The sequence below is a fragment of the Anas acuta genome, chromosome 7 (assembly GCF_963932015.1).
Source record: "Anas acuta chromosome 7, bAnaAcu1.1, whole genome shotgun sequence".
In the NCBI taxonomy this organism is placed as follows: domain Eukaryota; kingdom Metazoa; phylum Chordata; class Aves; order Anseriformes; family Anatidae; genus Anas; species Anas acuta.
Window position 1 is genome coordinate 35,262,797 of NC_088985.1, and position 17,020 is coordinate 35,279,816.

At 38.9% G+C, this 17,020-nt stretch overlaps 1 protein-coding gene across 1 annotated transcript in view; it reads right to left on the bottom strand.

Moving 5' to 3' along the window:
• The window catches only part of ADAM12 (ADAM metallopeptidase domain 12), a 184,648-nt gene that overhangs the window by 46,742 nt on the left and 120,886 nt on the right, over nucleotides 1-17,020 (bottom strand). Inside the window, exons 7-11 of the mRNA XM_068689155.1 lie at nucleotides 16,832-16,897; nucleotides 15,851-15,922; nucleotides 14,626-14,795; nucleotides 13,222-13,306; nucleotides 7,747-7,895 (exon numbers count right to left, since the gene is read on the bottom strand). Coding sequence (XP_068545256.1) covers nucleotides 7,747-7,895; nucleotides 13,222-13,306; nucleotides 14,626-14,795; nucleotides 15,851-15,922; nucleotides 16,832-16,897 — 542 coding nt within the window. The remainder of the gene's footprint in view (nucleotides 1-7,746; nucleotides 7,896-13,221; nucleotides 13,307-14,625; nucleotides 14,796-15,850; nucleotides 15,923-16,831; nucleotides 16,898-17,020) is intronic.

The following is a 17,020-nucleotide window of genomic DNA, read 5'->3' on the forward strand; positions in this document are numbered from 1 at the left end:
TTCACAGCACACCCTACTGGCTCCTGAAGCCAGCATGCTCCGGAGGTACGTTTCCATAGCCCAGGTCTGTATACTACAAAAGTTCTGGGTTTGAGCAACAAAAAGCAAGGCAACCCTGTATCCTCTTTCCTTGAGATGATTTTTCAAAAAGAGCTGAGATGGAAACTAACACTAAAAATAGCAAAACGTACACATGATTAGTACATTCCTATCTTCTCCTTACCAAATTTTAAATTCTTGCTTTATGCATTTAACTACATGCTTATAATACAGTTAAATACAATTTGTTATATGTCAGTTTAAAAACAAAAATCAAACAAAAGCAGATAAAATAATAACTCCAAAGAAAAGCCTCTGAAATTGAAGCTACTGGACAGAATATTTCTCCAAGAGACACCAACCACATATCATGCAAATATACATTTATGCATTATAAAATAACCGTTACTGCTAGTAGCTTTCTTTGATGTGCAGTTCTAAATCTCATTAATGGCAATGGATGATCCACAAGGGAAGAACAGACCTTCAGCACCATCAAAGGATTGTGCAACATGCTTCAGTGAGGGAGTGCTGGTCCCCCAGACACTGTCCTTGATGGTGAAGGGAGACGAAGAAGCTGCTGAGTGTGTCCTCATCCTGCCCCAACCCTGCTGTTCACAGCTATCCCAGCTGCACCAGGGTAACTGTGTGCCTGAGCTGTCAAGCAGATCACTAAATAATCCTCATCATTCTTCTGCCCCGACAAATCTTTTGTTTAAGTTGGGTGATATCCATTATCTGGATAACCCACTAAATGCTAGTCCAGTTCACCAGCAGTGCAAATAAACTGACACACAGGAATAAACCAGGTTGGAGTTTGGATCCACAGACCAATTTCTCATCCCAAACCAATATTTCAGTGTCTGCTGTGGGTGTAATGTGACAATCAGAAATACCTATGGCTATTGCAGAGAAACCCTGTATGCAGATTCTGTAATCCACATGTCTATGACCATTTAGCGTTACTTCAAAAGAGAAAACAAATACCCAATTCAAGCTGTGACACTTCAGGGGCTCTGGGGAGTATTTCCAGAAACACCCTTGCACCCTGGCAGCTTGGGAAAGAAGGTGCAAAGTGATGACTGGACTCCTGAAGTGCTAGCTATGTGCAAGTGTGGAAACTTCTGCTAGCCCTGCCCTCACATTGACAACAAACACTGGGGAAAATTTGAAAGTCTGAGCACTTCAGAATCTGTATCAGGCCATTTAAGATAAGAAAACCAGAAAACAAAACAAAATAAGACTCTCAACAATGTGAACAAAGAGTGGGAGCTGGGGGGGAGGGAGAGAGGAGGTGCAGAGGAGAAGGCAAGTAAAGAGCAGTTTCAGGTATTGGTGATAATAAACTTGATACCATAGAGGGCTGTAAACAGAGAGTAGCCAATGCAACCAATTCTCCTTTGCCACCAGAAATAGATGCTATAAATGACACAAACTAGAGTAATGCACCTTCTGTTGTCCTCTGAAGTTAATGCATGAAAGTAAACCATCAAATGTTACTGTTTCTCACTTGCAGGAAAGCTGCCTTTCAGGGATAGTTTCTCTTCCCAGATCATGCAGACCTACATTTTCAAATCAGTTGGGAACTGGCTTATAAAACACAGCAAAGAACAAATGCTTCCTAACCTAACATTTGGATGCCTACATCACTTGCAGTATAAACCCACGGACCACCTTATCACTAGTTGGGCAAATGAGGACATTTTCATTTATATCTTCTGTGCTACTTATGGTCTTGCTTGGTACCACATTTTAGCCACTTATGGAGAAACATCATACACGTAGACATCTGGTACTATTACTATGGAAAGAACACTATATTTCCACTTAAATGTTTCACTTATCCTTGACTTGTCTGTAACTACCATACTCAGTGTCCTGTTCCTAGAGGGAATTAAATATAGCATATACTGATGCTCTTTTTCATTGGTGTCTGAAAGAAGCCCTTCTGATGGTGATTCCCAACTTTACTTTTTCCCCATTTCTCTTCACCAATACTTCAGTTAGTTTAGTTTGGGACTATTGCCCAGCTGATTTTTAACAAATTATCATTTGCCTTCACTCTCATTCACAAGTCTGTACGTTCCCATTGGCTGTATGTTTTAATTATAATCATAAAGGTTTCAGTTTTACTTAAAAACATTCTCATAACAGTGGATGCTTTCCGGATTTATTAAACAAAGCCAAAAAAAAAAAAGATCATCTCCAAATTTCAAAAGTAAATGAACCAGTATTTCTCTACCTACCTTGTTCAGCTTCCACTATGTGCTCTTTATGTGATCTTGATTGTTCTCCTTCCCCAAACCTTGCCCCCAAAACTCAATAATTAAAGTGAAATTGTGGACTGAAAAACAATTACTCAAAATTATTATTATTTCTTTTAATTACTATTTTCTACTGAGAGGCACAGTTCCACAAAAATCCTGTGAAATGATGATCAGTAGCTGGGAGGTTGAAGAATTGGTTTCAATTTCATTTCTCCTTTCCTTTCACTTATGATCACTATACAAAAACTTGGTCCCCAGGCTCCAGTAGAGCCCCAAGCTATCCTGCAGCCTAGGCAAATCACAGGCATTTCCACCACTACAAATTCACAGTCCAAGCTCCACTTCCCTGTAACAAATGCAGTCATATTTATCTGAGCAAATTGAATTTAAAACCTGACCAAATCAAAAAGATATGCTGACGTTAAATTCTAGCTGTGAAAATGGAAATGGCAACACAAGATCCAAGATAAGAGAAAAAAAAAAAAAAAGGCCAGGCATAGAGGGATTCAATTCATTCTTTGACTTTTCAAAAGGAACATCACACTGAAAGTAACATGACAAAGTGGAGTTGTTGTGCACAGAAGTCCTTACAGAGAAGCTGCTTCTTTGTTTACGTTGCTGGCGCAGACCTTCCTGCGTGGCACCGAGTGGCTTCCCGTCCCTAATGCTACATGTCATTGCTGGGATACAAACCAGCACACAGCCTGGGACAAGGCAACGAAAAACAGGACTCCCGAGGAATTTAGATTAAAACAAAAGTTTACGAAGAGAGAGTTTTTCATTCAAATGTCTGTCAGGCAGATAGCAAGGGCCAAGCCCTCTCTCAACACATCAGGTTTTGCAGTTCCAGAAGAGCACAAACTTATACCCCTTGAATCTTATACATCTTGAAACAATAGTGCTTACAGTATATATCTATATATATATTATTTTTTTTTCTTAAGGATTTGTTATTTTTAATTATTTTGCATTTATTTAGTCTCTTCATCACAGTCTTTGAAGAGAGTCATTATATGGCCAAGGTAGAAATAAGAGTCAAAGTAGACTTGCACAGACTGCTGCTGGGCTGTGCTTGGTGTGCTGGACACAAAGACTGGACACAAAGTGCTGCTGCTTGATCTTAGAGTTCAAGGGAATGTCTTTCCCCTAGCCAGATGCAAAGGGAACTGGAGGAGAGACTGCAGAGCAGCCCTTATCCAGTTATCCTCTGTTCTATTGGTATGGTGAAAAACTGCTTCTGAGTATGGAAGTGCAAGGAGAGATGAATTGAACTTCTCTATTCTAGCAGCCTTCCTGGCATGTCAGTTACTTTTGGCTGAGATGAAACAGCAACAAGAATTCTCCTGATCCTGGTAAGAGCAAGACAAAACCATGAGATGACAAAGAAAGAATCTGTCTTCATGGCAAGTCATGGGGCTCTGGAGAGGGATGGAAACTACAGCAGGATCAAGCACCTGAATGTGCTTGATGAGACTTTGTGTCCTTTGTGGATTCCTGTGCTCTCATTAACACCTAAACAAGGTGAAAAACATGGAAAGTCAAGGAATACTTTCTGTTAGTGGTAAGGAATGTGTAGTATGCTCAACTGCCCCAAAGACGAGTGAGCTGTATAAGTCCCCCATATATAAATCAGAAGAGCATGTTATTGGTAAGGATATAGACACATGGGTGAGATGAAATATAAGCCCTTGGGTTTACTGAAGGGGAGAAAGCTAGCTAAAAAGGTATTACTCCCCTTAAGGCTAGCTAGAAATTTCAAGCATTTATGATCTCTTAAGCGTCCAACTAATTTGAGGGAACTCATGTTGTTTCAACAACCATGGAGATAACTGTGCATAATTTTGATGAAGGAGCACATTCCCAAAATTATTAAAGAAACAAGCCCTGTTAACTGGCATAATTTTTCTCCACAGATTGTGATAAATCCTGTGTTTAGTTGCGGTGATATATATCTAGAGTAATGCCTTGGGTTTCACTATAACTCTTCTGGTTTTATCTAGCTGTCAGGAAGAATATTTGCAGTCCTAAGAGTGGAAAATTTAGGGAGATACTTGGAAAACAAGTGGAATACTGAAATGGCCTTGCTGATTCAGCTTAGTCCCTTTGTTTTCAGATACAGCCATCTCAGTAAAAAGATTTGCAAATCTCTTTGAGACTCCTTATTGCCTTCTTTATCACTTGAAACAGTTCATAGTCAAAACAATTAAAAGAAATGAAAGGGTGTGATTAAAACATATGCATAAAATGGGAACAATGTGTTAGTATTAAATATTTCCTTCTTGATACTATTTTTACAACAATAACAACAGCAAAATCAGAAACTTTTGCAATGGGATTTATGTGATTTCCATTGCAGGTATTGTGATCTCAAAAAGATCTAGAGTGCCGTAAATTCTGGTTTTGGTTTTATATGCTTAATTCCATTTATACAAAATATATTTTGCTAAAGTAGCAGGTCTTTAAGGCATTTGTTGCTCACACAAAATGGTACACATCTTGCTGGTATCTTTTAAGAGTGAAAGCTATAGGAAGCTCATTAAAGGATAGATCCAACAGAGTTTAAATTCCACACTGATCCCTTGAGATTTTTTTCCACCAAGAAGTAATTTCCAAGATGACTTTTTAATGCTAACCTCTTCAAAGGCTGAAACATAAGAACTGAAAGAAGATGGCAATAATTAATGAAATCACTTTTAAGTAAAAAGCCTTCAAACATTCCTTTTTGCTGCAGAACCAAACAAATGACTACAAAGTCAAGTTTGCAGAGGCATTTCTGTTATAACCCAGATATTTTCTATTCTTTTTAGATATCAGATAAGGACTTCTCAGGGGCTCATACTTTTTACCCTAGCTTCAGCCCAAGGATTTCTTTTCCCTTTTCTTGCACTTATTAACTGTAGCTTAAACCAACAGAAATTAGAAGGGCACAGAATGCCAAAGAGTATGCAGAGAGCAAGCTGTCTCTCCAAATGTATTTAGCTTCCTGAGATGTTCTTTGTTTTGATGTTTTTCTTATTCTGAGAATGTTTTTCAGGCAGGGGATATTAATTTGGCCTTCTCTTACCTGACGCTTCCAGAGCTGAAAATTCTTCAGTGATTCTTGAATAATGGTGCTCAGAGAAATATTACCATTGGTCAGTTGTTGGGTAAATATTTAAAGTGTTAATTTTAAATTGGTAAAATGCAGTTTGGCTTAAGGCGTAAAGTATTCTCTTGGAATACTTATTACAGATTGACAGCACAGCATGAAGGTAAAGCCTAAGGCTACAAACCCAATGTTAAAATTTCCATTTATAAATCAATAGTCACTGCAAACAAACCAGCCTACTCTCTTCTGTGAATGCCTCAACTCTTCTTTAGGCATAAGATGTAGACAAAATTTGGTCAAAATCCAAAGACAACATTACAAAGCTGAATGAAGTGCACCTGCTAACCCCCTCCCAAAGCTGTCATACCTATGGTCTGGTGTTGGGCAGGGCATTGCTAAGGCAGTATGGCCTTTAGCCTATAATTTATATGGTGCTTTAACCTGTAATGGTGCTACTGAATCCTTGGCATAAAGCAAGCTGAGTTTCTTGGACTCATATGTGAGGATTAGGCTGATCAGGTACAACCTTACTCTGTCCATAGCCAGAGACAAGTGACTGGACTGGCACACCAAACAGATGAGGACACCTCCAGATAAGCTCACAGGACTGTGGTTCAGAAGGCAGAACCAGAGACAAGCTAGCTAGGTTCATATTAGAGATATCCTCCCATTATGAAACCAGAGTATCTAGAAATTTCTTTCCTGACTGCATCTCCTGTATTTATTTCCAAACGTGGAATAACTGGATGCCCAACCTGTAGTTCAGCTGAGATGACTAAAGCTTGAATGCATCTTTCAGGAGCTCAGAGCCCAGACTTGTCTGCCCACTGCATACCAGGTATCACATCACCTCACTTCAGAGCCTTGTTTCCAACTTCAGTTTGTTTTCACAGTGTGTTTAATAGCCCTGATGTACTGCAGAATGCAATTCCGTAGGGATATTTACTACCTATTGTTTTAGAAGAGCCTGGCTATTTTTCTCTTCCAAACTGTAGAACCACTCTTATTGTCCTCCAAGCACACAACTCTCTTTTCATTGTTTGTCTCAACTTGCTGTGCTTGGCCTCTGGCCAGAATCTCTTTTTCTGCCTTGAAGGAGGGTGACAGCTTGCCTTTGAAGAAGTGCCAAAGCTGCTGTTTGGCTGACCAGCAGGGAGCAATCCCGCCCAACACTCCCTGCCCTCTCCCATATTGCTCCCCTCCTTTCCCAGAAACATGCAGCCTTAGAGCAATCAGAGGCTGACCCGATCAAATATCCCAGAAGAGGTTTTCAAGCAACATATGAAGTTTAAGCACACGCAGGGAGTGCTGGAGCTGGAAGACACATCAGAAGATCATCTAGACCATTTGCTCACCCCAAGGCAAATCCAGCTGTACCTACAAGATGCTGCATATTTGTCTGACTGGTTCCTACCAGATTCCAGGCAGACAGTCACATTTCTGCAGGCTAACTAGTCCAACATGCCACTTACCATCAGAAAGCTTTGGTAAACCTCATCTCTCTTACTTCAATTTCATGCCATTGGTTCTTGTCTGAATCTGGACATGGAGAACTCTTTCATTGTATAATTAAGTTTCTAATAGCATTTAAAATGCAGAGATGCAAGCTGTAACTAGTTACCCTGCTCACAGTGCCTGTGCTTTTCATGTCTACTAAACCACCAGGCTTCTCTGTTGACATATAAGCCTTTATCATCAGCAGAGCACTGACTCAGAGATGATCAGCCACAGATTCACTGGCTTTATTTTCCATGGTGCTTTCTGTCTTTCCTTTGAAGATCTTGCTCTGGCCACTGAACAGACCTAACCCCACTAAGCTGACAGACCCAATTTGCTCACAGGTTAACACTGCTACACACTTACAACAGACAGAGAAATGCAAAAGTTTGTGCAAAACTAAAAACCTTCTCTGTGCAAGACAAAGGCTTTGCAGAGAGTCTAATAATAATATATTTCCTGCATTACTTTATTTCCTACACAATCATCTTAGTCTTGGCCTTGGGACATTGCTCATTTCCTATTATGACTGTGATGCTCAGTTGGCAAGATGAGCAAGGAGGATATTCTGATTCATCACTTGCAATGCAGTTTGGTTTTTAAAAAAACTTAACCACCTGCTTATGGCGTTTTTGTCTCTCACACTGGTAACAAGGAAATGGAAAAGTACAATGGTACATGTTTTATACTGATAAGAAGTATAATTGTTTCAGCTTGAGGGGGATAACTGCAAGGAGATTTGACAGGTCTTGGAAAGTTTTTCTTTTTTTCATTTAAAAGTACCTGAGACAGAAAACAAAACCTGAAAATTTTCCACTATAACTGCAAGATACCAGTGCTCAAGCTTGCACTTACCCAGTAGAGGGATTCATGATGCAACCCCCTTTCTCTGTAGATGCTTTGCAGTTGCAGCCCCTCTCCAACGTATCGTGATTCATTCCAAAATTGTGGCCCAGTTCATGAGCTAGGGTGACTGCTGCACCTAGAGGGTTTTCTGAATGATCCTTAAACAAATAATAATAATAAAAAATAAAAAAAAAATGCAAAGTCAAGGTAAGGAAACATTAAAAATGCACATTTCCTGTTTAAGGTCCAATTGCTCATTCTTCAAAATGCTTTATGAGCTTACCAGCTGTAGTAACACTATTGTTAAATGCACACAATTTAATTCACATGTATCAGGTGCAGGCTGGGAATTTCAGAGCAGCCTTTTAGTTCTGGCTACCCAGTTTTCCCAGACATCTGAGACCATTAGGGTAGTTTTTAACCATCTCTTTTGAGCCATCTCTTTACTGAGGCCTAAAATTTCCATGTTCAGTAGCTCCCAAGACTATTGTTTTCTCCCAGTGGCAGAAAACAATAACCCAAATGGGAAGCAATGGAAAGGATAAGGATTTATGGGATAGGATGAGTGTGATGGGGGGAAACAAGAAGATCCTTCATGTCACAAGGTAAACTAAAAATGCACCAAGAGATTTACTGGACCTATTTAATCTTCATCAGACTTTTTTTTTTAATATCAGAAATTTGAAGAACAATCCATAAGCCCTGTAGGAAAAAAAACGGTGACCTTTGAAAACCTTCTTTTAAAAATGAAAGGACAAAGTAGGATGAAAACTTCAATGGCCTCTACTTAACACCTATGAATATTCTAAATGCTGCAAGTGTCAAAATTGAAATATTAACATTAATCTGTGTTGAAATTCTGGTTTCTTTTTTTTAGACAACTACTTCTAAGAAATTCCCTGCATGGTCTGATTATAGGCTACTGATTGGACTGATGTTTTGGCCTAACCACAAGTCAGAGACCTTTCTACATCGATCACTTTCCTTGAGGGAAAAAATATCCATTGTGCTCATATAAAAGCTTTCCCCAAAGGCATAAACATGTAATATAAATGCATGATCTACTATTTATCACTCAGTAAATGGAATTACTATGTACAGCTGCCTGCTCTAAAAGCATATATGAATATATTCAGCTTAAATAACTCTTTTAGTATCATCTAAGCCAATCTTCAGACTAAAAAGAAGTGAAAGGTAAAAGTGTCTGAGACATCAACTATATATAAATGAAGCCCTTAATACATGTCTTGGAGTAGATTTAAAAGTTTCTTCTTTCATCTGTCTGAACTAATATTTTTTGTAAATCAATTCTTAATTAGAAAACAAAATCAAAAAGAGATCAAATTCTGAAAAAAAAAAAATCCCTTCTGCATAAGGATTTCTTTTTTTTTCTTTTTTTTTTCCCCCAGAATATTAAAATTTTGATATCAAAATACTGTGACTAACATAAAAGCCAATTTGTTTGCAGTTATATGTTAAGATATCTGAAAAAAGAATCTGTATAGCCTGTCCTAGTAAAAGAAAAAACAAAGTAAACATATGAAGCAAAGTAATCTGTAATAACCAAGAAAATACATACTGCTGCACAATGCCCATGTGTGGAGATGTCTTACCTAGATACAAGTCACATACATATTGATTTATCTTTGTACTTACAGTAATTTATGAAATATTTAGTGTATTCTGTGAAATTGAATTTGAAGTCCTAAAAGGAACACAACCCCTCACTCAACTGGAAAACAACTGAGGACCAAAGATTATGAAAACAATGATATAATTCCACATAATTTACCAGCAAAGCACTGTAGCAAAGCCTTAAAATTAGTGCAATGTTGTCCAGACTCAGAAATTCCTCTGAGTTTTGAACCACCTACACAGACAACAAACTGAGCTCAATTTTTCTTCAATTTGCCAGTTTCTTTTCTGCTTACTGCAAAGGGATTTTGTTCATTTAAGTGTCTCCAATATTGGCAATTAAAAATAAAAGGAAGAGTTCACACAGTCCACTCCAGAACTAGAGCAACAAATGATCTGAAATGTAATTTGGGTCTTGAATAGGCAAACAATTTATTACAGCCCATGCGGTTCTCATTACTTGCTCAGATCCACTTGGAATGCAATTTTATCAGTTTCTAGAGAGGATTTTTAAAACAAGGAATGTGATGTCTCAGCAACAGAGGTTATTTGAAAACAGCATAAATGAAGATTATCAAAACAAACAGTGACATGTCCCATTTGATACTGAGACCATTTAAGTTTCCCAAGTACTTAGGAAATGAATAGCAATGTGACTGATTTATTCCACCAAGGTCTTTTAAAGCTAACTTAAGTAGTAAAAGTCATTACCAAACAGTTTCACAACCACTGAATAAGCAACCAACTACTGTTAAGACATTATAAGTTGTTGCACAAAACATGCAGCTGCTTTCAGTTGAACTCTGCTTCATTCCACTGGGATTCAGTTCAAACCTCAATAATAGTCTGTCACCTACAGCTAGATGACCTGACACTGGTACTTTCCAAGTAGGTTCACTCAGTTGTAAAAGTGCAAGTTTTCTGAAATATTCTTTTATTTCATGTAAGCTATTCATTGAAAAGTGAAGTGCCCCTGTATCACAGTTGTTGCTTAACCTAAATTCTCTCTAAAGACAATAGAAATTTGACATGAATGAAAACTCTATGTTATGTTACTGCAACTCAGTGACATCTTAATTTTAAATCCATGAATTTGTTTAGAAACAACAGAATGAAGACTGAAGCATATGTCAAAGGCTTGTTTTAATGTCAAAATGTGTTTGGTCTGTAAAAAAACACAACAGAACCATCACAGTGAAATAAAATGATAATGCTCCTGATGCACATAAACTGTCTCATACTCAGATGTGCACTCTTCCCACCCTGAGTTTCTGTTAAATAGTGTGAAAGAGGGGGGTCACCTATCACCGAGAGAATTCAGCCCTACAGAAAATAGAGAGAGGCAGGGTCTCAGACAGGGGAATTTAGATCGTATAATAGGTGTGGGTAACTGCAAAACAGTCAGGAAAATCAGATCACACATAGTTGACTCTTTCCAGATTTACATTCAGAAGCTATTTCTCATGCACTTATTCCATTGTTTATTCCTTCAGAACTCTTTAGAACAGTTTTCAAAGTGAGGAACTCTCTGGGGTTGGGTGTTTGGAGAGGGATGGGTAAGAGGCTGGTCAAATGATAACAACAGCTAAATGTTCAGTAGCTCAGTGTTGAGATGTTTGAGCACCAAAGCCTCCCAGGTTAAAAGTTATTCTTTATTTCATTTGCACATCTTGCAGACTTAAAATTTTTGTCTGTATGTATTGGTAGGTATCAAGACTTTTCTGGATATACATGAATTAGCTTCTGCTAATCTGGGGGGAAAGGTTGGACAGCTGCCCTTCCAGGTTTTGGAGGGAGTGCTTGTTTGTTTGGATTTGGCTGCCTTTTGAGGATTTGCCTAAAGAAGGAAAACATCTCTAGTTATGATGTGCAAGCATCGGATTAATTTGCACCTCAAAAGTTTCAATTCACTAGGGTGGGAATCTCTGGGAAACAGCACACTCCCCTGAACAACTGAAGCTGTGGCCTGGCTACAATTTCTCTGCAGACACCGGGTTTCTCTTGGACATATAAATCAGTCTGTTCTCTGTCAGAGCCCTGAGAATACTTTAAAGAAATGCTGATTCTTGTTTTCTTGTTATTGGAATGATTTTGCTGTTCCTGTTGTTTCTGCTTAAAACACCAGTTTCCACAGTGAGGAGGACTGGCTTTGCAGAAAAATACTGTAGCATATCTTAAAGTTTATGTTATAAATTAAAAGACCAAACAAGTCATCATTAAGGGCATCATTAAGAGCATCTCTGCAGATAAAGCTGAAGCAGTGACTGCTGCCCTGAGGGAGGAATGGATAAAATGGGGCTGGTTGACTCATCTATGCCTTTGCCAAGATTTGGAAGTGCATCTGGAGACTCCCCCAGCTTTTCCTTCCTCTTTGCCTCCTTTTTCTTTCGTATCTAGCCCCCAGGTACCCAGCAAGAAGCTATAACATACACTGACTAGAGACTCAGCTTCTAAAGCTGCCAAGAGACTTAAGCCTACGTCTTTTCTACAATTTTGACATGACTTTCTCCAACTTGTTTGATTGTTCTTTCCCACTCTTACCTACTCTTCATCTTTCCCACTCACCTCATAAATCCTCCCAGTCTAGATCATCAATACATCATCTTCCATGAATGCATAAATTGCCTCAGCTTGGCTTCTTGCCTACTTGTCCCAAAGACCACAGAGGAGCCCTGCATTGCGTGTGGACCAACCTCAGCTTGCACGCTCACTGAGAAGCAAAAAATGCAGGGGCTTCAAGGGACTGTATCTCTGGGACTACTCCACTTAATCTTGAGGCAAAAACCTTAGTGTCTTGGGCTCCAGGTTGGCGCCATGATGCTTCAAAGAACTGGGAGGTTTGAGACCATGCAAACTCTGAGAGCAATGTGCATTTCTCAACTCCCACCTTGTTTACATAGGGATGTGTAACTGAGGCATCCAGCAGAGCTGGAGAGAATGGCTGGATCAGCTAATGTGGGGAAAGCCTGGACAAAACCATAGAAAAAATAAGGGCTTTCAGCACTTCCAAGCGGAACTCAGAAGTAGACAATATTTATGAGGTTTGTAGGGCTTCATTACTTTCTGCTCTGGAGCTGAGCTCTAAGGCCACCAGCTGAGCCTCTTAGTAGCCTGCAAGTTCTTGGAGTCCACACCTAATTTTATTTAAAGTACTTGAATCGAAAAGCTTAGTTAATTCAAAACTGCTTTCACTCACCCTTAAAAAGCACTGTTCAAAATTATTTATTTTTTTTCTAAATGAAAGTATTCCAGAGTTAGTAGCAGAAATTGACTAAGATGTTTAGTTGTTTGTTCATTACATGTAGCATTGAACAGCAGCATTACTAGCAATATTCTCTGAGAGACATTCAGGTAGAATAAATGCTGCCATTGTTTGTGCTTGTTGTCTGGCAATGTAACAAAACCACTGTGCTACAAAGATGGAAAGTAAGGTCTTACACAGGGAACTCTGTAAATCCAGAATAAAATCGATATAATGAAAGATTCAGGGTAGACTGTTGTTGCCTGTAACGCTAGTATACTCAGGTGCATAACAAATACATCTTCTGGTTCTCATCCTTCATAGCACCTCTTCACCTGATTTAATGATCAGTAGGAGCGGAAGATTCTTGCAAAGAGGTCGTGCTATATTTTAATACTATATATATATACATTTATTATTATTATTTTTTTCAGTATGGAAACTATGAGTTAAAAACTTTACATGCAAGCTGCCTGTAGATATAGATAATTCAGACTGAAAATGGGACAAAAGGGGCTGATGTGCTGGTACAGAATCCAGCACTACAACACGTGAGATCATGTTGCACCACTTGGGCCAGTTTCCAGCACTGTGCTTTTACCACTTACCATGACGACCCCTCCAGACTGCTCTGCAGTGCACATGCTCATTATGGGCGCCATGCCAATGGTAGTCCCTTGGAAGTACACCCCGCTGCAGGAGGGCGAAAAAGGAAAAGAAGAATCCCAGAATCAACATTCGGTGCCAAGATACCGCCCTTATTATTTTCAGTCTTGTGTTTCTGCCAGTCTCAAACAAAGATCCTGTTTCAAATGTGTCAGCTCCAGACATTTGCAGGTTGAAAACAATGAAAAGCACAGATTAGTCATGCCAACTTGCCAAACTGACAATGACAGCAACCCTGCTCTGAGAAAGATCCATTTGATCACCATCCTTTGGATTTACTGCTGTAACAAGACCCCTTCTTCCTTTCTTTTTCTCCTGATTGATGTTGGGAATAGAAACGCAAACAGAAAAATACTGTCTCTAGCTCAAGGAAGGCTTATTTTAATGTAAGCTTATGTGCTACTTGTTGCAATACAAAACATAGAATTTAATCATTCTAAACAAAGTATTAAAACATATAATAAAATACTTTGTGGCAGTTTAGAGTGACTCACTCTATTCCCCCACAAATAGTGTCAGAATATCTGTGCAATGAATAATGTGAGCTCCTTTTAATTACTAAGACATGTGGTCTGTTTTTGTCTATAGTATGGTTCATTGATCAAAACAATACCTGGATCAAGAAAGAGGTGCTATTCTTACTTTTTTTTTTTTTTTTTTTTTTTTGATTTGAGCATTTTTACTCAGTTCAATCTAGGAAACAGCAGCAAGGTAAAAGATGTATATTATTTAAATTGTAAGTCACAAATTCAAATTAATTTTCTGATTTAGACCGCATTTTTAATTTTATTGATGTCTTTCTATGAATGAGCAGGATTCAGATCATAAAAACAGAATGGTTTGGCATGGAAGGGACCTTAAAGATCACCTAGTCCAAACACTGCCATGGGCAGGGACACCTTCCACCAGATCAAGTTGTTCAAAGTCTTGTCTAACCTGACCTTAGAATGTCACTATCTGCTTGACAATAATACCGCCTTAGGTCTACTTTAAGGGAGAGGGCAGGACTGCCTTTTTCAATAACAGCTGAGATTGAGACCACCTTAAACCGGCTGCAAATTCATGCCCAAAGTCCTTATTGGCTTATTATACATCTAGATTTCCATGCATGTTGTATTCAGGAAATGCCTACAAGTAACAGCTATTGCAGAGCTGTTAAAGGAAATTTATCTGGAGCATCTGCTGTAGGGCCATGGAAAGCACTTCTGTGTTTGTGGAGGAGAAAGACAAACCCTCCGGATCACAGATAGTCATCCCAACAGTTTAGACAACTGAAGAAGAATACAGTACAGCTACTCTCACATCACTGAAGTACCAGCCAATATTAGATTTGGCATCAACTCTACCTTATTAGCTGTGCATTGTCGTGGGGTTTACGAGGTAGTAGTTTTAGCTTTCTCCAGTCCAGAAACTCATGGAGGCTGGTGAAAGGATCTTGAGAAATGGAGCACTTATCCATGTCGTTCCACACCTCCACTCCAACCAGGGCTACTCGAATATTCAGTGGCCTGTAGAACTAATGAGAAAACAGAAACAAAAACAATTATAGAGCTGTTGGCTACTCTATTATCACACTAGTAAATGCCACAGTTGCTGTGAGGGGGGAGCAGGCACAGTGTTACTGATGATGCAGAGATAACAATTCTAAGGTAAGAGTAATGTGAAGAAGGACTCAGGAATTGATCAAGTCTGGATTTGGCTGACAGTCTGAGAAAAGCATATACTAGATCTTTGTCTTGTTTATATGCATTACAGCCATTTGGACAACACTGCCATTTGTTGAGCATAAATTAAGCATGAAACATAAATATATTGTAACATGCAAAATTAATTTTGAGCAGGTAACATATAAATGCCTGTCTTCCAGTAATAAGTCAGCAAGACAATTACAAAAGAGGTGGAGGTACCTTCAGCAGCTTGTTTTTAATCACGAACGCCTCTCCTTGAGTTAATGTCCTTGAAGCATCACTTGATAAGTTCTCAGATAAATTAGACTCCCTTAGCTATAATTTGAGTACAACATTCCTAATTTTTCTGGCCATGCACCACATCTAAAATAAACTTTTATTATTATTATTATTATTATTATTATTATTATTATTATTATTATTATTATTATTATTATTTTGCTTTTACTGGTTGGAGAGAAACCTTGCCCTGAGATACTGGGGCATTAGGAAAGCAGCAGGTGTGTTCACTCAAATGAGGCAGCAGGAAACACACGTTGCTGTTATTGATGGGCTGATGGCAGGTGGTGAACCATTGACAGAAGCCAGGTTCTCAGCTGCATGTTTTGCACCTGCAAGGCAAAAGCTGGCTGTGTAAGGAGATGGTCTGAGTGTAGTGAGCACACTGGGAGTGTGGGCCAGGGACAGCCTGTAGTACGAAAGGAAACATGACTTGCTCTTTCAGTAAATCTGAATCAAACTCTTTTTCTTTTCATAGAGGTACAAATTTAAGCTTTAGAAGCTTTCTTAACTTATATTCATAAGACAGACATAAATCTCACAACAATGTCCTCCAGAATGTGCAGTAATTTCTGAAGAAGTGGACTAATCCTCATGTTCTTACCTTATCAACGTAGTTTGCAATTTCTATCAGCCTCTGCTTAATTTTTTCCACATCCTTGCCTTGTCTCTGAAACTTAGAAAATAAAGGATCAATGTACTAGCAGCACAAATACAGCAGCTTTTCTCCCCAGCATCCACCTTACTCTTGATGGCACTGTCAGTGATGTTTGGGGATTACAGGGAGCAAGCAAAGGACAACGGCAGATTTCTCTTGGCTTTCACGGAACTGATATCTGCCTCAGAATAAACACAGGCTATGGGAGAGGATTTTGTTCTTCATAGAAAGATTTTAAAATCCCTAAGTCTTACATAGCAAGCTTTCTAGGACTGAGGTTTTGTGAAAAAGAAAGGGCTCTTCTGTTAGCTATTTTGGCAGCAGAGTGATTGTTATTCCCTAATGAGCTGTGTTCAAGGAGAGTGAAAGACCATCATCTTTTTAAACAAACAAAAATGTAAGTAGCAAAATAATTCAAAGCAAGACTTCTCATCTTTGGTTGCCATTCAGCTCACTGAAACACATCTGCACAGCCTGTCCTGGTTCCTTGCTTTGAAGCTCTGCTTCCAAACTGTCAGAAAGGCTTTGTGCAATGTGATGGTAAAGTCCTGCTTCAGAAGGAAATGCAGGATCCTACAGCATCTTCTGAACAGTGACAATCACACCAAGGGCAGGCAGGAAATGCAATGGTTTAACCAGCTCAAGGAAACCCTGGGCTGTGAATTTTTATTTGCCTTGTCTTGAATTTCTGCCAGACATCCCAGTTATCTATGAGTGCCAAATTCCTTACAAAATATTGCAAAAAACATTTGCAAATGACTAGCAGTCATCTGTCTTAATAGTGCCTTCCATTGCTTAGCCTTAATTAGGTTAGAAGCATTACTTGTGAAAACTACAATATTTTATCTGAAGCACATTACTTGCAATCCTGTGGAAACCCATTTCCCACCTGTGCTTCCCATATATTTTTATGTTTAAGTCTCTTACCTCACGATTATCTGCCACAATAACAAGCTCCACGTACTTTGTTGTCTTCAGAGTCTCCCTCTTGTACTGCCAAAGAAGATGAAAAAGGTTTGGTTGTTGTTGTTGTTGTTTCAATGTGACCCTTGGAATCAGCTCTTCCTCATTTAAACAACGTTTTTGCAAGAGGAGATATACAACATCTCAGACTTC